We start from the raw sequence: 20,017 nt of genomic DNA, 5'->3' as shown, positions 1-20,017 counted from the left end.
ACGTGGAAATAGGGATAAACAAATATATTGCAGTTGTAAGTTAGATCGCTGGAAGTGCACCCTTAATTCGCGTAAGAAAATTTTGGGTCGGGGGGTAGTTGTCGGAAGGCTATCCCCGGGTGAAGTCAATGATTTTAGCCGGTACTTTGTAGAATCCCCTGCACAAAGCCTTAGGATTATTCGACAAATATCACTTAGTTTGAGGAGATTATTTTGCTGGAAAAGAGAATGTAGCCTTCCCCATAAAATATTTATCAGTATGCAAGATTTGGTGTTATGTTTCACCACTGTGATGTTCTGACTGTTGAAAAGGGTCTGCATATTATTCACACCCTTGGAATTTAAGTCAATTTAGCGTTAAAAATGTCTTCAGGCAATGAGAAATTTTCCCAGAAGTCGCTGTAGACACAGATGCATGTGCATATATTGACGGCAAACTATTGATTTATCTTTGCTTAACAAGCAAAGTGAACGTCTACGTAGAGGCCCACGGGTACTATTCACCGCCAGATAAAACATTGTAACAGAATAATTGAAGGGTTTCATTGCAAAAGAAGCCCTTGGTGACTTAGGATGAACTACTGTCGTCCCATTCCAACGTGCTGCCTGTTTACTTGTGGAACCGAAGGAGAACTTAACATGACATCAAGAGTCACTTAGGAGGGCTTCACAAAAGAAAAATCTATGTGAGCAAAGGACAAGTTTTAAGTTTCTCTTCCAAGTATTTAATGTCTTCCGATGACATTGACGTACTAATATGGCTTTCCTATTATAAACAAGATCATTAAGCTCACTCAAAAATAAAAAAAGAATCAATATACATTAAATTTATATCCCTGATAGGGTAGTTTTCCAAGAGATTATGATTTCACATATTCGAAAAAAAGAGGAATTACTGTGTGACACAGATATATAGGTTTAAAATTTTAAAAGGGATAACTTAAGTATAGGTATTGGTCAGAAAAATGATCTTCTCCCCTTCTTTGTTCCTCTCTTTTCGTTTGCTCCTCCCTTTTTCTTTGTTCTTCCCTTCCTCTTTCCAGCTGCTCTTCCATAACTATTTCTTGTTCCAGCCAGTCCATGTTAATCACATGCTCTTTAAAACATAAGAAATGTATCACTTAGTAATATCAATATACGACATTTTACAAAGCTGTTTAGCCCTGAGCCTCTGTGGTTTAATACTTCCTTCAAAATCCGTAAACATGGCCGTCCAGTGATGGCCTTTGTCAAAATATCACCACCAATGTTCATACCAGAGATACAATAACGTTCACCCTGGAATGTGCACATGAACCATTAGGGAGAGTACCTCTTTCTGTGCCAATATTCTTTGATATGCCTGACACCTAAGTCACTGATTATTAATTTTTAAGTAATGTTATAAGTAAGAAAACAGTAGTTTGATTGCTTCTTAGGGATGAAATGCACCACTACTTCACTATGCCAGACACCCTCATCTGAAGTTGTGTGTAATTCATAACAGCCTTGTTCACTGGTTTCATTTCATGATAGGCGATAAACCTCAAAGCAACTTCAAGAACTTCCTTAGAACATTCAATTTAAAAGGGATGATTTCCTGTTGAGTTGTTAGGTTAGCCAAAATTCTGTTCTATTCTGAAAGTATGAGAAACCCTCTCACGATGGCAGAGATGAAATTAGTTTATCTTACCACATGGTCCTCCATCTTGAGCCATGGTAGCCAACTCAGTAAAAATTGATCAACAATCCTATTTTAAAGAGAACGAGAGAATATGGGTGGTTACCAGTTTGCTCGGCTCCCAGGTATTCAGAGATAAACATAAGAGGATATGCAGAGGCTAAAGCCACTGTGTATCAAAGCATTCACTTCAATATATGAAAATAATGTAAATTTTTCGTTTTTAGGGAAGATTTATATGATACGACTTAATTGCATGCAACAAGCTCAAGGTTACTTCCCACTTTTGCGGGTGTCCTTTGGGAAAAAAATTGTTTGCACACTGCAGTAGTTTCACTAAAATCTTAGCAAACTATATATCAGAAAGCTTCATAAATGTTTACGATAAAAATATGTCGCAAGCAACTTTTCTTTTAAGGATGTGTCAAGATCCAATAAGGCGTGAAATGACCAAAGGGTCTTCTATTGAATTTATTGGATATGGGATGCTGCAGCACGAGCTAATTCGCTGCACAGTCTTATTCATTATTCACACTTATTACACAACACCTGTGCAAAGCATGTCAATTAAAAATAACAAATATGGAGAGTGCAGACTACTTTCAATAATTTATAGTGCAAGCAATTTGTTCCTTACCATCATTACTTTGTGTTTACTTTCCATTTACAGACTCAATTGGCTGTAATAAAAAAAATTTTACCTTTAGTGACTTCTTAAAGTAAGAAATCACAAGACTAAACAACAAGTGTAGAAACTTAGAAATACTTAGGCTAAAACTCTGATGTAAAAATAAAAAACTACCCCCCTGCAAAAAAAAAAAAAAATTATACCAGTCTTTGATACCATCCTGTTACTCTCCAATTTTTTTTCACTTTTCTTTGCTTTTAATTTGTAAAAATATATCAGGCTTCTTCTCAACGGCAAGAGCCTGAGTTTCCAAGAAAACCCAAATAACCAGAAAGAGTATCGGTAAGAAAGATAACCAAATGAGCAGTGGTATAAAATTAGAGCTTGGAGCAATTAAGCGACCTGAATGACTGCTACACCCCATTCTTTTCTCCCAGGTCTATGTAAACTAGATTTTGAGCAAAGAATGCAAAACCTTAACAAACATCTGCTAGGATGACTCTATTAAAAGTGTGCATGATCATCATCTCTTTCTGAGATAACACTCTTCCCTTCAATGTTTTCATTACTACACATATGGAGGCTTTGGAGCAGCTAGGAGGGACCAAAATGACAGTGTGCCAGCCATTTATTCCCACTTGGATGGCAAAGTCTGGGGAACCTTCCCCTTGAAATTTAAAAGTTTGGACGTCCAAAAGGGTCCATTTTTGGCTGCTATTTCCCAAGTTGGCTTAAAATTATAGCTATAAACTATGAAGGAGAGTATTGACATTGAATTAACGAATAGAGTAGCTTTTACATATCTGAGTACATAAACATTATACATAGCAATGTTGTCTCTGTGATGTCTGTGTGGCCCTTGATTGATTTTTAGCTTTGCCTTGCTCAAAAAATGAAATTGTGCTGAGGACAACATTAGATTTTGGGATATGGTGCTGTGATTTCTCACACAGAATCTTTAATGTGATTACTGATGGTGAAGGAGTTAATTACCGAATTTATCCATGTATAAGTTGACCCCCATTTTCAAGGTTGAAAATCAGATTTTTCATTATTTCTAGTAAAGAAACATTCATACCGACAGAAATTTCTCATATGGTTGATCTCTTATTTCTGAGAATGTATTGAAAACAGGGTGAATTAAAAAAAACTGCAGAGCAAAATGTAACCATGTGCTGTGAAGTTTAGTAGCACTTCTTAACATCCCCATGATTCTTGATTTAAGCATATACAACCACTTCGATTTACTGGAGAAGTAATTCACCATCTTTTGTAAATTGTTTTGAAAATGAAATCTTCATGCACTTAAATAACCTTTTGAAAGGAGATTTAGTAGACTGAATGAACACCAAAGAGCTTCGAAGGATCGCTTGATGTAATCATGGCCATCTTGGAAACTACACAATATTTAACATAGATGGTCCACACACGTAACAAACAAGACTGCACAAGAAAACAGCATTTGCCAGGTCACTAAGTTACTGTAATCATTCGCTGAAAATGAGAATTCAGCACCAAATCTGTAAGGAAAATTGTCTGCTCTACAGACCAGAAGATACAATAGAAATCAGCCCCACTAGGTTTCTGTTTAAGCCACATTATTTATTATTTCAAACTTTTTCATTGATGAAGAACGCACTGAAAACTGATAAAACTTGAACACAATTAGAACTGGTTTTGTGAACCTGGTTTTCCTAATGGACTTCAGGCAATTGTTATGCTAATTTCTTGGATTGCTTGGGTCAGGTCTTTATCTATGGTCCATGTAAAAGACAAGGGTGAATTTTTGGGCTAATTTTTTGGTCATAAAGAGTCGACTTATACACAGATAAATATGGTAATACTTCAATTATAAATGTAGAGCATGGCAATCAATGAAATGATCAGTGTCTAATCATGAACTAGCTCTTTGTCAGTGACAAGTTCGCAAAATAATATTGGAGAAGGGTACATTACTTCATACAACAGTTCCTGTGAAACCATCATACTGAAAAATATGGTGACTGCTACACTCAACCAGAACTCTTTGTGCAAGAAAATCCTGGAACCACTCATAAAAACAAGCAGTAAAGGTCTGAAAAATTTAAACCTTGCAGATGTTGTTGCTTTGTGAAATACTTGCTTTCTACATGTGCCTTAGCCTAAGAGTAATGGTAAAATGTACAGGTGCCATCTTTGTCTGTCAGTGGATTGAATCTATTGGGTGAACACCAGAAAAATAATAATATTGATACAATTAAAATGAGGATTAGTATAGGTATGCTGTGGTTCAGTTTCATCCTCAGTTTAATTCTTTTACTTTTAATAGAGGCCAAATTGATGGTGACACATCGTCTCATCATAACTTACAATCTAGGAGCTACATCTTATCTTTCTTTACACAAAATGCATTTTCATTCATATCATTCACAAAACCGAAGGAAAATTATGCTTACACCAAGGACAAAAATTAATCACATTTACCTTTTTATAACTGGTGCATAATTTTCCAAGAAAATGTTTACAATGGAGCTTACCACCTCATTGGCATTTTTGTTTACTTTGCTTTGCTGCTGGTTGTCATCCATGCCTGTATGTATGAAATTAAGTGGGGTGAAAAGATTAGTATTTTCTTTGCAAAGATAGTTGCAGTGAGTGGCTCCACTAATATATGGATCACCAAAGGCTCACAATGAAAGCCAACAAGACCAAGTTCTTGCTAACACATGTAGGAGCAATAATTGCTAATAATAGGCAATAGTCTGTACTGAATTAAGTATTCAATTGTGCATGAATTAGTATTTATTTCATTTCAATATTTGAAACACATAGTTGAAAAAGTACGTAAAGTGTGGTAACATATAACATGCCTATTATTATCATATTCCTTATGATTTAGTTCAAAGGGCTTTATTCTAAATAGATCAAAAGAAAGAAAGTGGCATATGTCAGCCACTGATTTAAATGAAAAAGCACACATTATTAAGTGAAGAGTAATTTTGCTGCAAATCTGTCCTCTTCTGGGCGAGCAAAGAGAATGATTTAATGCATTGTGACCCAATTGTTTCTTGCTGGAGAGTATGGGAGAGAGCACCCTATCCTTTATAAAAGATACCAGATCTTCATCATACGTGTCAACAGTTTGTGAGTTAACTTTCCAGGATATATGATGTTTGACATCAACCATACCAGAGGTTGAATTTTTGCATAGTCCCATACAATTACAATGAATACATGTCTTCAATTGTAGCCATAATAACCATCAATGTAGACACTATGAGATTGCTAAATGTAACATAATAAAAATTATAATGAGGCTGGAAGAAAATCACAAATTTTTGGTCCTTGAAACACGGAGATCTGTCTCGTTTTTTAATTATGTATCATCTAGTTATGCATGTCCCAAACAAAATAATAATTAAAAAAAAAATCATCCCTTGACACAGAAAGATTCAATGAATCCAGGTTAGTAGTTACTCGGACACTTTATCATGCAGCCATACGAAATCCACAGTATTTAGCCCGAAACTGGAAAGAGTACCATATAACCCCTTAAATTAATTATGCATTGGGCCATTCCATTTAATATCTGCACCCCCCCTATTGAAGGCCTGGGATTTCTTAGGGAGAGGGGGGTCAATGCTATATTTTTTCTTAGGGGGGTTGAACCATATTTCTGAGGGGTTGCCATATAGTACCCACGAAACTCTCACGAGTAGTTTCTGAAGGGGGTTCTATTGGTTTGCTTGATAGCTACATAAAATTCTGAAGGGGGTAAAAAAAATTTCTTTTCTGGAGGGGTGTTACAGGTAAGCCTTCAATTGGGGGGGGGGGGGGGTACGGATTTTAAATGGAATGCCCCATTCCACTTCTTTGTCTTTCACGACAAAACTTTAAAAACAAAGTCTACTAGTCTTAATGCATCATTAATGTATGGGGTTATATGGTACTCTTGCCCCGAAACCTTACCTTACCGTTCTAGTTCCGATAGAAAAGCACAACTTCGATCACCAACGCACTCCAAACTAATAAGGGAATCGAAGCCAGGCAATGTCAAATTCTCGTCTTCCTAAGCTTTCCAACGTATCGAAGAAAATTTCGCCAATAATTCGCACTTAAAAACGCAACCAGAATCTTAATCTTTCACCAATCCGAAGTGTCCCAAACTACACCACGGATAGCTCATGAAACAAGGATATCCCGTGAAATTATTAACCTTTGAGCGCGGAAATCTAACGATCTTCTTACAATTAATATTTTTGCATTGCATCCCTCCCCTAGTTGGGAAGTGATAAGCAAGAGACACGTTCACAACGCCTTTTGATTGGATGAAATAAAACCACATTCTATTGGCTATTAGTTGTGAGGACATAACTGGAACGGAAGACTCAACTGCAACGCTACACAGGTTCACAAAAAAAGTGCCAGGCGGCGCCCCGCCCCAGGTTCAGACTGTAGCGGACAGGACTGAGTAGGTACGTCATGTATTGTACGGAAATAAAATTCTCTTAAAAAAAAATCAAAATGGCTGACGAACTTGGCATCTTTTCAGGTGGAAAGAAATTTCGTGTTGCATCGATTCAACACCTTCCAACGGAACGAAAAGATCATAATCTGCAGAGGTTACAACAACTTATATTTGAAGCTGTGAAGAAAGGCGCTAAACTCATTGTGCTTCCAGAATTTGCAACTACACCTGCTCCAAATACCGGGGATGACTTTCGCAACTTTGCAGAAGAAATACCTGGTCCATCAACCGATGTATTGTCAAAAAGCGCCAGAGATCACCGCGCTTACATTGTAGGCGGGTCGATCATCGAGAAGGATCCATCAGGAAAGCTTTACAACACGTGTCTTGTTTTTGATCCGTACGGTCGTATGATCTTGAAATACAGAAAGATTCACCTCTTTAAAATCGATCGCCCGGGTCGTGTTTACGACCATCAAGAATACGGGAACCTGGAACCGGGCGTCGATCTCGGAATCTTTGTTACACCCGTGTGCAAAATCGGTGTAGGACTTTGCTATGATATACGATTCCAAGAACTCGCGCAGATTTATTGTCAGAAGGGATGTCAATTGTTGCTGTATCCAGGAGCGTTCAACACTGTGACTGGCCCTGCGCATCTGGCCGTTATGCAAAGAGCTCGAGCGATAGATCACCAAGTGTACGTTGTTACTGCATCACCTGCTCGAGATAATAACAAGTCATATACCTGCTGGGGTTATAGTAGTGTTATTGACCCATGGGGAAAGATTATAGCGCAAGCTGGCGAGCACGAAGAAGTAATTTTGGCCGATGTAGACATGGATTATGTGGATGCGGTCAGACAACAGATCCCTGTTCAACGACACAAAAGGAATGACTTGTACTCTGTTTACTGCGCGCAAAATAAGGCTGCGGAAATTTAACAGGTGTTAAGTCGACTGTTGAAAGAGTCAGAATTTTTTAAAAAAATTTTTTAAAAAAATTTTTAAAAAAAAATTTTTTAAAAAATTTTTTAAAAAAGAATTTTTTTAAAGTAGCTGGCAAAAACCTTCCTGACTATTACATTACAGACTGAAGTTTTATTGGGGTATGCACTTTTTCAAATCATTTGAACTCTGAGGTCTGAAACCCATTTGAAAATTGCATTTTTTACTGTTATCTATGACTGTAATTATCCCCGAGATTCCAATACATTTCCTTAGACTAGAAGTCTAAGAAAATGTATGGGACTTTTTGATTGCTCCAGGCAGCTTTCCTGTAAGGTGTCATAAACCTGTTGCTGCTGACATAGATGCGACAGATAATTGCCGGATTATGATGCCTTACAGGAAAGCTGTCTGGAGTGCTCAAAAAGTCCCATACATTCTCTTAGACTTTAAGTCAAAGAAAATGTATGAGACTCTCTGGAATACTTACAGTGAAGATGATTTCCGTCCCTTCATGTCAAGACAACTATACAGCAGCAGTATGGAGTTTGCCCACTCCTGAATTTTGTGTTGAATTATTCACAACTGTCCTGTGAGAATAAAATCAAAGTGTTTGTGGCTTTCCTAGTTTCACAGTAATCAGTAAATTTTGGATGGTTGCATGGCCTGCTACAAACCTGTAGTTCACCTCTACCCCCAGATTTTCCAGGGTTGCCTTCTACAAATTACTTGTATTTGAATGTGGCTCCCAAAATTTAGATCAGAGGAAATAAATCTAAACCAAGGTTAAATTATTTTAATATGAGGTAATCATATTTCTAAACATTTGGTGAAACAGGATTATTCTAATATACTAAAGGGTAATTCATTTGTTTATTTATTTGAATACTTGTTTATCCACTGCATTGTGGGGTTACTGGTAGTGGATGGATGTAGTAAGAAAAACTTCATAAGGAATACTATTAAGGTCATCATTACAAACAAATCACAGTTTTCTTTTGCTTGATTTGTGACATGACAATATGGCGGACGGTCACGTTTTTAGAGCTCTTAGATACTGGATCATTCTGCTTTATTTCTACGTTTGTTTCTCTGGTACACTCCTTCCCAAGACTAATCCTGACCTCGATATATCTGCTGATACTCTTCTCTTCATTTCTCACGGTCTGACGACAGTGAAAATTCAACATTTTAACCATCAGTCACCGAGCTCGCAACATGCAAAGAATCTCCAGCTGCCGAATTCAAGACTTCTACTCCTTGGATGCCGTTTTACGATTAATTCCTCTCTTTCCTTACTACTTATTCGTCTCGCAAATGATGTTGAACTTCAACCTGGTCCTGTTGGCTCCTCTAGTTCACGTGACATTCTGTCTGATCTTCGGGATTTGTCAACGAAAAATGGGCTTAAAATTATTCATCAAAATATCAGAGGCCTCGTGGCGAATAAGGATAGTCTATGCCAAATGATCGATGATTCCAAGCATATAGACATCATATCCCTCAGTGGGACTCATCTATCGGACAGTGAAGAGGCTCAAGTTCAACTGGATGGCTATACGTTCATTAATAGACCGAGGAAAACAGGCAAAGGTGGAGGTGTGGGAGTTTATATCTCCTCTTCTGTCCCCTTTCATAGAAGACTAGACCTGGAACGCGATGGGATCGAATGTATCTGGGTAGAAATTCTATTTCCAAAATCTAAGGGTATCCTTATTGGTTTTATTTATCGCCCCCCGAGTTCTTCAAAGCATCTTTGTGCAGATTTTGAAAATAAACTGGAGTCGATGCTTTCTGCTGTATCATCTGAAAACAAAGAATGCATTTTGACAGGCGATATCAACTGCAATTATTTGGTAAGCTCAGACAACAAAGAACTGAAGGCAATGCTATTGTCTTTTGGCCTTAAACAGCGAATCAAGGATCCCACGAGGGTAACGCAAGATTCAAAAACACTGCTAGATGTGATTTACACAAATCGCCCTCAGAATGTTTATAGTGTTAAAACCATTCCCGCCCGCTTAAGTGACTATGATATGATTGGTTGTGTCCGGAAGCTGCATAACCATAAATTCCAGCCAAGAACCATCACCTATCGAAACTATGCTAATTATGATCCTATATCCTTTTGCAATGATTTACGGTCCAATAGTCTCACACCTGTCTTTAAATCCTCCTGTGTTAATGAAGCATGGTCTTTCTTGAAAGTCATTCTGAAAAAATGTATTGATAAGCATGCGCCAGCTATAAAGAAGAGGATCAAAGGGAAACTCTGCCCATGGCTTACACAGAAGGTAAAGCAAGAAATGAATACCAAAGATCAGCTTTTGAGAAAAGCGAGAAAGACAAATCGTGAAATTGACTGGTCTTCGTACAAGCGCCAACGAAACAAAGTTAACGGTATGGTAAAAAATTGCAAAAGCAGGTATCACCGTGAACTCTTAGAGGAGACTGTGGGTTCACCTAACAAATTTTGGTCAGCTATTAAAAAACTATACCCTACAAAGTCTACAAAGGAACCAGGAGCAGCTTTTCTCGTTAATGGAGCAGTAGAAACCGACAAAGAGGTTATTGCAAATTCGTTCTGCAAATTCTTCATTGATGTTGCGGGATCTCTAAAAAGAAAGATCTTCCCTCTTTGTAATTTTGTCTGGAAAAGGCCCCTTACAAGAGACACTCAGCAGCCGCTAGAGAACTTTGAGTTTAGATCAGTCTCGGATAAGGTTGTCTTTAATGCATTAAAGAGCCTTAAGAGAAATAAGTCCTCTGGCCTTGACAACTTTCCTTCTGGAATGTTAAAGGACTCTGCTGATATAATAGCCAAGCCTCTCACGCATATAATTAACCTGTCTCTCGCAACAGGGTCTATACCTACTGACTGGAAAGCGGCTAAAATTGTACCACTTTTTAAATCTGGTTCAATGGCCGAAATCGACAATTATAGGCCTATTTCAATACTTCCTTCAATGTCAAAGATCCTGGAGAAAGTGGTATTTAAGCAGCTGATGGCTCATTTTGAACAGAATGGTCTACTTTCTCATTTTCAGTACGGCTTCCGTCGCATGCGCTCTACTGAACTGGCCGTTACTCATCTAACCGATGTTATCAGAAGAGAAGGTGAGAATGGTAACCTGACAGGCTGTGTTTTCATCGATCTATCAAAGGCGTTTGACACCATCAGTCACTCTGGCCTCCTGAGCAAGCTTTCAACTTACGGAGTTCGTGGAACAGAACTTGCTTGGTTCACTGATTACCTTTTCTGCAGATCACAAGTTGTCCAATATAAAGGCGTGCTATCAGAACCTCAATCCATTCTCACAGGTGTTCCTCAGGGAAGTATCCTGGGTCCTATCTTATTCATTATCTTTTTCAACGATGTACACAAACCGCTTCAACACTCGAAGATTATCACTTATGCCGACGATTCAGTCATCTATACCTCTTCTAAAGATATTGATACTATACAGAGAAGCCTTAGCGAGGATATAAATAACCTGTGCGAGTGGTTTAAAGACAACGAACTGATCATTAACCTAAAAAAGGACAAGACGGAGTCTATGTTATTTGGAACAGCTAAAAGAATCAACCTTCAAGACAAGGAACTTAAACTTTCTGTTAATGGGACACTCATCAATAACACCTCTACCTATAAGTACTTAGGTGTTCACCTTGACTCATCACTAAACCTTGCATCACATTTTGACCGAATCTATAAAAAAGCTGCAACCAGAATTAATCTCTTGCGATCAATTCGTCCTTTGATCGACCAAAAGTGTGCAGAATCTATCTATAACACTATGATCGCACCTATTTTTACCTATTGCGGAACACTTGGTCTTAGCTTTCCGGATTACCGAAAGGAAATGATAAAGAACATCGAACGACGAGGCTTTAAAGTTATTGGCAATAGTTCTTTTAATCCCCCATCCGTGAACAATTTGATCAAGTGTAAAAGCTGTTTGTTTGTTTTCGACTGTCTCCTGAATAATGTTTGCACACCCTTTAAGAACTACTTCGAAAGACTGGTTCATTCTAAGGCCACTAGGAATAACGGTATATCAGTAAAATTACCCAAAGTACGTTTAGAATTTGGTAAAAAGAGCTTCTATTACCAAGGAGCAAAGACTTTCAACAACCTGCCTGCTGAACTAAGGTCGTTAGATTCGAGACTGAAATTTAAGAACAAATTGCGAGATTATTTTAGTTAAAAATTCGATCTAAACGTGGTTATAGGTATCCTTTTTCAGAGCATTCTATTCTATTGTATGCTTTTCTAGACCATAAGATTAATGATTATATCTTGTTAAGTTTTATTTTATTTATTTATTTATTATTTTGACAGGACCCCAAGGACAACAGTGTTACACACTGATGGGTTTTTCAATCCTGTATAAAAATTCGTTATTATTATTATTATTATTATTATTATTATTATTATTATTATTATTATTATTATTATTCTCACTTCACAACAGAGCCCTTTGAATCCAGGCTGGCAAACATAAGCATACTTAGTACGCGACTCGGGCAGTCAGAGGGCCAATAACTAAAATCAACCAATCAAAATGCTCTATTGCCGGTCAATATTCTCTTATTATTCACTCAGTCAGTACAAGTACCACTGTTTACACAGGGATTATTGGAATACTCACTGACATCATAAATAGTTTTGTATAGCCTGCTCTTCTGACCCCTTGTCAACAATTAAGTGTAAAGCACCTAGCATACCATTTTTTAGATCATTGGCCACTTTTTTAATACCTTCTGTTCATATGGTGATCAATTACAGAGTGCATCAAGATGAATCGAGAAAACCAAAAAAACAGCGTCTGATTACACATGTTACACATTTGTTTTTCTCATGGAAGCATTTATGTAAGTTGGTATGTATCTGCTTGATTTATGCCCTAAGCAAAACTTCATCATAATTTAGAACATAGCTAGCAGAGCCGCGCAATCAAATTCAGTATACATAAGCGTGCTAAAAATCGCGATAGTGCCGGGCACGCTGATAGCGTGAGCAAATCACTTTACCAGAATTTCTTTTTCGCGCGAGTGGCCATTATTAACGCGGGGAAAAATAATTTATTTCGCGACAATAATGGATAGTTCTTAGTTTCCCGCCAAAACAGCATGAACTGGAACTCGTTTTTGGTTATGGACGAAAGCGATCTGCGTAGGATTATAGAAGATTACTTTCATCAAGGGTATGAAAATAAAGTTATTATCGAGTTTTTAAAGGAGCAGCATGGTACTGTCATAAGTTCGGTGCAAAACATGGTTTCGGAAAGGCGAACAAGCAAAGGATGGAACGAGTGTTGGCGGGAAACTAAGAGCTATTACCCAGTCTTCCTTGGCGTTGCGTTCCATTTTTTTGTTTGCGTTTTCTTTTTTTTTTGTTTGCGTTGCATATTTATTTGCTGCAGTATTTTTTGTTTGCGTTGCATTTTTTATTTGCTACGGTACTTTTTTTCTTTGCGTTTTGATTTTTTTATTTGCTGCAGTATATTTTTTAGTTGCTGCAGTATATTTTTTATTTGCTGCAGTATGTGTTTTATTTGCTGCAGCATACTTTTTGTTTGCGTTAAGCCTTCTGGGCCACCGTACCATCGAGTTATGGAGCACGCGGGAAGTTTGGAGAGCACGAAAGAAGCGTAAGATTTGCCCGAGGCAATAAGCAAGGGGAACTCTTACGCTTCTTTTTTATATAACGGCCGGGACGTTGTGTTGTGTTCTTAGGCAAGACACTTTACTCTCACAGTGCCTCTCTTCATCCAGGTGTATAAATGGGTACCGGCAATTTAATGCTGGGGGTAACCCTGCGATGGACTGGCATCCCATCTAGGGGGGAGTTGAAATACTCCTAGTCGCTTCATGCTACAGAAACCGGAGTTAAGCACCGGCCTAATGGGCCACTTGGCTCGTAAACAGACTTTACCTTTACCATAATTCACCTAAAACATGTGTGGACCTTAACAACACAGAAATAAACTTTAAATATTCATTATTATTTATCAGGTTCATCAATTGCCGCCATTTTGATATAACGTGTCGTGTCAAAATGTGAGAGACTGGTTATGATGACCTAATTTGGAACTGGTGTTCTATACATGGTCATGGACGACTCACGGTGTTTCCAGCGAACAGACGGATGAAGAACGTAACAGCTTGGTTTGTTATGGGTTTGTACAGGATTGGCACAAAAATCTCACCTCTAGCAAGCCAAAAATGAAATTATACAAAAAATTTATCCTTTCAGCTTGCGCTTCTATTTATTGAGCGATTTGTCAGTCTCATCGTGAGACCGTGAGATTGAACTGAAAATCGTGAGTCTCACGACAAAATCGTGAGACTTGAGAGGTCTTGGTCTATTTTACTTCACAAACTTTCCATTTAATATTACCGCTTGAACACTTGAACAACGATGAGATGGCTGTTCGACTGTCTCTCCCCAATCTCACCTCCAACTTCTTCGAAGAGCAACCCTGGAGGCAAGGTAACTTTCGATTGGTGCTTTCTTGAGAAGAGAAAGCAAGGTACTCGCAAAAAATGGCGACTCCGGAAAGATTAGTGGCTCTTGCCTTTGAAGCTGTCACTACGCCACAGACTTATGGTGGTTGTAGCGTGCTACACGCAGCATGTATTGAAAAGGACTTTAGAACTTGCAAAACTATTCTGTCTTGTAGCCCCAGCAAACTGGACACAGGAATAGCCTTCGATGTCAGAGTTCCTAAGAGGTTAATAGACACGTACGAAACCAACGCAACATTGAGAGATCTTGTCAAAACCAGGAACTGCTCTTCAGATTTATTGCAGGTTCTCGAGAAGGCTGAAAAATATACACAGCGTTTGTCGCTCATTCACGAATCAGCAATGAAAGGGAGTGTCAGACAGGTAAAAAGAGTCTTAAAGCTTGGAGAACTGAAGACATCAACAAGCCGTCCCCATTTCGAGATGATGGAGATGCCACGCCCATTTTGATTGCGGCAGCATCGAACTCGTGTGAAGTTGTACGAGTTTTGACTGAAAACGGTGCAAACGTTGATGGCAAGGATAGGAGTAGGAGAGGAGTTCTTCACTATGCGGCCATGGGAGGAAGTAAAGAAACCGTCTTGTACTTACTTCGTTTGGGTGTTGCTGTCGACAGTAAGTCAACATGGGGTAGGAGTGCGTTACACATGGCCGCTGTGAAGGGTCATGCAGGCATTTTAGCCATTCTCATTCAAAATGGAGCTGATCTCCATGCATGTACAGGATTTGGTGACACTGCTCTCTTGCTTGCTGCAGAAGAAGGACGTCTAGAATGCGTTAAGATACTAGTGCAAAATGGAAGCAGCGTAAATTTGTCAAACATGGCTTGTTATGCTCCTCTTCATAATGCAGCTAAAGAAGGCAACATGGAAGTTGTCTCTTACCTGCTAAAAAGAGGAAGTCATGTAAATGCCATGTCCGCTAAAAGAGAAACGCCACTGAGCCTAGCAGTGCGAAAAATTAACAACAAAGAAATTGTTGCAATGTTACTTTCAAGTGGAGGCAGCGTAAATTTGACCGATCGATACGGAAGGACCCCACTTCACTACTCGACAGAGAAAGAAATTGCAGAACTTTTACTTAACAATGGTGCAGAACTTCATGTTCGTGACTATGAGGGCAAAACGCCACTGTTCTTAGCAGCTCTTGATGGCTATGAAGAGGTTGTTGAGTTCCTCATTAAAAGAGGAAGTGATGTCAATAAGTGTAGTGATTCTGGTGATACACCACTCCATGAAGCGGCACTTAGGGGCCACACCAATATTGCACAAATATTGTTGCAACATGGGACTAACATCAATGCAAGGAGAGTGACAGGGGAGACTCCTTTGTTTCTTGCCGCCATAGCCTGCAAGGATAAAATGAAACAACTCTTAATTTCCCATGGTGCTGATATAAACATTTCAACTTTAGGACCCTTCAGAGGATAATAATCTCTGAGACACACTGCTTTTGAAATAATGACAGGAACATTTGATTGTCTTTTAACAAGAGTCCTTTACTTTAAGAGTTACTTTAGAATACAACATTTCTCCCATACTTAGTGGGATTTCCTACGGTTCTGACAAGTAAAATTTGTTTATCAAACAAGACATTCATAGATGATCATTTCCTTTATTCCCATCACCTTTATGTTTGATCCAGGTGTTATAGAATAGGGCGTAATTTAACGCTAGTCATTCTTTGGGGTTAAAGGGAAGGAAGGAAGGAAGCTACCACCCAATTTGTATCAGTGATATAACCAATGCCAGTCAGCATCAGGGCTGTGGTCTAGCAGTGCCCACTGGCCCCTGGCACCTTACTTTTGCTCTTAGGCGACTCAGGAATCTTAGTGTTTTCATAAGAAACATGTGCTGGGCACTCTGGATTTCACTGTTTCAGAGCACTGGGCCCCTTCAATTTTTCTTAGAGCACAGCCTTGCAGCATCCTGTGCCCAAAAGAAATGACTACATGATATAGTATCATTCAGTATTTTTGAATCATTTTGTAGTCTGAGCTGGTGTGAATCAAAGGCTAAACTAAACTCTTTTTTAATTAATAATGGTAATGGGACTAAGTAGAGTCCAATTTGATGAAGAAACTAGACATTGGTTATAAGTATTCATAACATAACAAAACAGTTATAACTTGGTGAAATGCACAACAACAGCGCATGGACATCACCTATACTGTCCGCTTACACAGGTATGGTGTGTCAACTGTCCTATGACACTGTCCAATTATGAGCATGATGCATACACTGTCCTATCAGTGCTTAAATCTTGCTGTTGATAATCAATCATGCCCGAGAATTTTGTTACTGATTTGATTAATGCAACAAAAAGGTTATTGGCAAATGAACTCCCACAAATCACCAAAACAGAATTTTTCCTGACAATATCACTACAATATCAAGCAGACAGGTGATAAGAAAAAGAGAAAAATATAAACAAGGGGATTATAAGTTGATCCAGTTCCAAATTCTCCCAGCTAACACATTAGTAATTGTTTGGCAGGCAGTAGGAAAAATAAAAAGGGTTCAGTCACCTTACCAGCCAGAGGGTACTTCCTTCTGGTTTGGTCTTAGTCAGGCTTGAAGTGAGTGAGTGAGAGAATTGAACCAAGCTTATACCAGGGTGAGGTTTCCCTGACATTTAATTTCAAGAGGTTGAAAAGGAATGGGGCTGCATCTACCTCCTTTGACCCAGATTCCCTCTCGGTAACTTTCAACATGGCGGGTTGATCGCAGTACTTTTCGTGAAATTGAAGAGATCAAACCGGTAGAACTCTCGTCCCAGCATCTTTTTCGTTATGGCATAGGGGAATTCAAAAGAGGAAAAGAAAACTCAAAAGAAAGCTAAAAAATACGAGGGGTGTTGGGGTCAGGAAAGTGTTGCGATGGCTCGCAAATTGAGTGAGAGTGGAGCTTTGCCGAAAGGGCAAAAACGCGCTCGAGATTCTGATGGAGAGAACTACCAAAGGGATCGTTCAAGTAAAGAGGGAAAGAAAAGAAAGAAGGAGGCAGTTGTTGAGAGATCGGAAGAGTGCAATAGCGGAGCTGATAATTGCCAATCTAAAGGCAAACAAAAAGAGAGAGAAGCCAAGGGTAAGCTAAAACCTCGTGGAAGAACTCAAGAACTCACAAGCTCAGAACAGAGTAAACTGCGATATTTTGGCGAAGATCAGCTCGTTAATTTCGGCAAAGAAGACAGGTTTAACGAAAGCAGCGATCAAGAAAGTCTCAACAAAGAGAAACGAAAGAAAAAGGCACGTGGTAATGACAGTTCACCGGTTCAAAATGAAGAGAAACACGAGAATAGGGAAAATTCCAAAGGCACGTATGATAAAAATGTGAAAAAATCCTCCATTGTTGTTGGGAAGAAAAGAACCAAAAAGAGGCATGGTGATAATACTTTTTTGGAAGAACAACATGTAGGTAACCCGGAAACCACTAGTGATGTAAACAGAGATGATATTGAGATAGATAGCAAAAAGAAAAAGAAAAAGAAGAAAACAGGAAAGGAATTACATTACCTATTTGATACCCAAAGTAGTAAAGGACTTCATAAGAAACTGTTAGAGACTTGGGAGGAAGCAGTCAAGGAAGATATGAATAATGAAGGAAAAAAGAAATCTAGACAAGAACCCCAAGAGGAATCAAATCCTGCCCTTCATCCAGCTATTGACTACTTACACACTTGGCATTACAAAAGACAACACTGGAACTTTAAGAAAGTTCGTCAAGTGTGGCTTTTAAAGAATATGTTTGATCAAGAAGAAGTAAGTGAAAATTAATTGTTTAGTCATTGTTAAACTTGAAAGCACTTAAAAGAAGCTTTGAACAGAATGCACCCAAAACTTTAATACTTAAATAAAGAAGGGTTGATGATAGAGTAGGTAAAAGCAAAGTTCTCTTACTTGGAAGTGACAAGGAAGTAAGGAAAAAAAATATGTTTTGGATTTGGAAACAGAAACCTCAGCCTCTCATGAGTCCCTGATTTTGCTATGTATTATCACTCAGGGTACAACCCACCTGAAAAACATGAAAATCGCTTTAAAGAAATAATTTTTGGTATTAATTGAGGTACAAAAGATTTAAACTTAATTACTGATCGGATTTTTTTTTTAGATCTCCAATGAAAACTTTGACATTCTGCTGAAATATTTAAAGGGACTTGAGGGGGCAGCAAAAGAGAAGACTATAAAGATGGCAGAACAAAGGCTAGACTCTGGAGAAGGTTTGTAAATGAAGACATTTATGATCAGTGATAAAGTTGGAAATGCACATTTGTTATATCTGTGTTGTTACTGGAAGTAGCTTAAACCCCTCAGCCCATGAAATGATATCTCCCCTCCCCACTGGAGTGAATCTTTGTCATGCAAGTACATCATTTTCATACAAATCTACTAGCATTCCGCCACAAATGTAGTAACCGGACTTGCAACGCTACTGGCTACATTTTGCCTGATAGGTTCATGAGTGAATTGATTGGCCTATAATTGTGAGGTCGCTAAGAGAAGAAAATAAAACTATGACCCTGTCCTGTTGTTAGGATGTAAATAACTGGCAGATTTATTCTGAAACAATTATACTATTCACCCCCAATTTCTATGTAAAATAGTTGACTCAGGTTTCACTTTCATCAGCTATTTTATAGGAGAAATCTCTGTTAACCAGATTCAGGGACAGGTTATTATTTATTGCCAGGATTTTAGTTGTATCACTGTGAAATCCACCCAATCCCGATAAGGCTCTGAAATATTCTTAAGATTCCTCCAATTTGGCAGTTAATAAGCCATTTTACAATTGTGTACTGACGGTAGTTGCCAAACCTTTGATTTGAAGTGAGGCTGAAAATGACCTTGTTGTGATAGAGACCAGTATCTAGTTAGCGTGATAAATGATTTACATTTGAAAAACAGCAATGTTTGTGTCTTAACAAGGTCATGCTTAGCCCCACTCCTGTTTAAAGGCTAGGCAACCAAGCACGCAACTGAAAAATGATCTATTGGCAGTCAATTATCTATAGTGTGCCCTTTATACTCTGTTAGCAACATTTAATTCCCCTCTTTTCCTCCTGAAAACCATGTGATCCCCCCCAAAAAAATCATTTGCCCACCCCCACCTCCCTCCCCTAGCAATAACTAATGACTGGTCCCTTACAAAACTAATTGTATCAAACCTAACAAAAATAGATTACTAATTGTATTATTCAATGTGTATGCTTTTCTGTGGGCCCTGGTTCACTGCTTTATGCCATTTTTCTCTTACTATATTATCAAACCTAACAAAAATAGATTACTAATCGTATTGTTCAATGTGTATGCTTTTCTGTGGGCCCTGGTTCACTGCTTTATGCCATTTTTCTCTTACTATATTATCAAACCTAACAAAAATAGATTACTAATCGTATTGTTCAATGTGTATGCTTTTCTGTGGGCCCTGGTTCACTGCTTTATGCCATTTTTCTCTTACTATATTATCAAACCTAACAAAAATAGATTACTAATCGTATTGTTCAATGTGTATGCTTTTCTGTGGGCCCTGGTTCACTGCTTTATGCCATTTTTCTCTTACTATATTATCAAACCTAACAAAAATAGATTACTAATCGTATTGTTCAATGTGTATGCTTTTCTGTGGGCCCTGGTTCACTGCTTTATGCCATTTTTCTCTTACTATATTATCAAACCTAACAAAAGTAGATTACTAATCGTATTGTTCAATGTGTATACTTTTCTGTGGGCCCTGGTTTACTGCTTGAGGCCATTTTTCTCTTACTATATTATCAAACCTAACAAAAATAGATTACTAATCGTATTG

General features: G+C 38.3%; 2 protein-coding genes, 1 long non-coding RNA gene and 2 pseudogenes across 10 annotated transcripts in view; 4 read left to right on the top strand and 1 right to left on the bottom strand.

Moving 5' to 3' along the window:
- Positions 1-709: 709 nt before the first annotated feature.
- LOC111337056 (uncharacterized) lies at positions 710-13,742 on the bottom strand. 8 transcript variants are annotated; one of them, XR_015992756.1, is made up of 5 exons: positions 6,237-6,638; positions 4,752-4,857; positions 2,298-4,484; positions 1,673-1,730; positions 710-1,096 (listed from the first exon to the last, which is right to left on the bottom strand). It is a non-coding gene; the product is annotated as an uncharacterized LOC111337056 (long non-coding RNA). The 8 variants fall into 8 exon arrangements; XR_015992757.1 differs by having other exon boundaries at positions 2,298-2,340; positions 6,237-6,620; XR_015992758.1 differs by having other exon boundaries at positions 2,298-2,340; positions 4,805-4,857; positions 6,237-6,620.
- Positions 6,792-7,679, top strand: LOC111338123 (omega-amidase NIT2 pseudogene; annotated as a pseudogene).
- On the top strand, positions 8,705-11,966 carry LOC111338114 (RNA-directed DNA polymerase from mobile element jockey). The gene is made up of 2 exons (XM_088736947.1): positions 8,705-11,241; positions 11,960-11,966. The coding sequence occupies exons 1-2, from the start codon at positions 8,705-8,707 to the stop codon at positions 11,964-11,966; spliced, it is 2,544 nt and encodes an 847-aa protein (XP_088593073.1).
- A 64-nt stretch (positions 13,743-13,806) lies between the features above and the next one.
- On the top strand, positions 13,807-15,805 carry LOC148721700 (uncharacterized; annotated as a pseudogene).
- A 1,101-nt stretch (positions 15,806-16,906) lies between these two features.
- LOC111338106 (uncharacterized) overlaps positions 16,907-20,017 on the top strand; it is a 3,691-nt gene continuing 580 nt past the window's right edge. Inside the window, exons 1-2 of the mRNA XM_022944528.2 lie at positions 16,907-17,973; positions 18,323-18,431. Coding sequence (XP_022800263.2) covers positions 17,092-17,973; positions 18,323-18,431 — 991 coding nt within the window. The 5' untranslated portion in view covers positions 16,907-17,091. The remainder of the gene's footprint in view (positions 17,974-18,322; positions 18,432-20,017) is intronic.

Source organism: Stylophora pistillata, chromosome 10, assembly GCF_964205215.1.
Source record: "Stylophora pistillata chromosome 10, jaStyPist1.2, whole genome shotgun sequence".
NCBI lineage: Eukaryota > Metazoa > Cnidaria > Anthozoa > Scleractinia > Pocilloporidae > Stylophora > Stylophora pistillata.
This window is presented reverse-complemented; position numbering and strand designations above follow the sequence as displayed.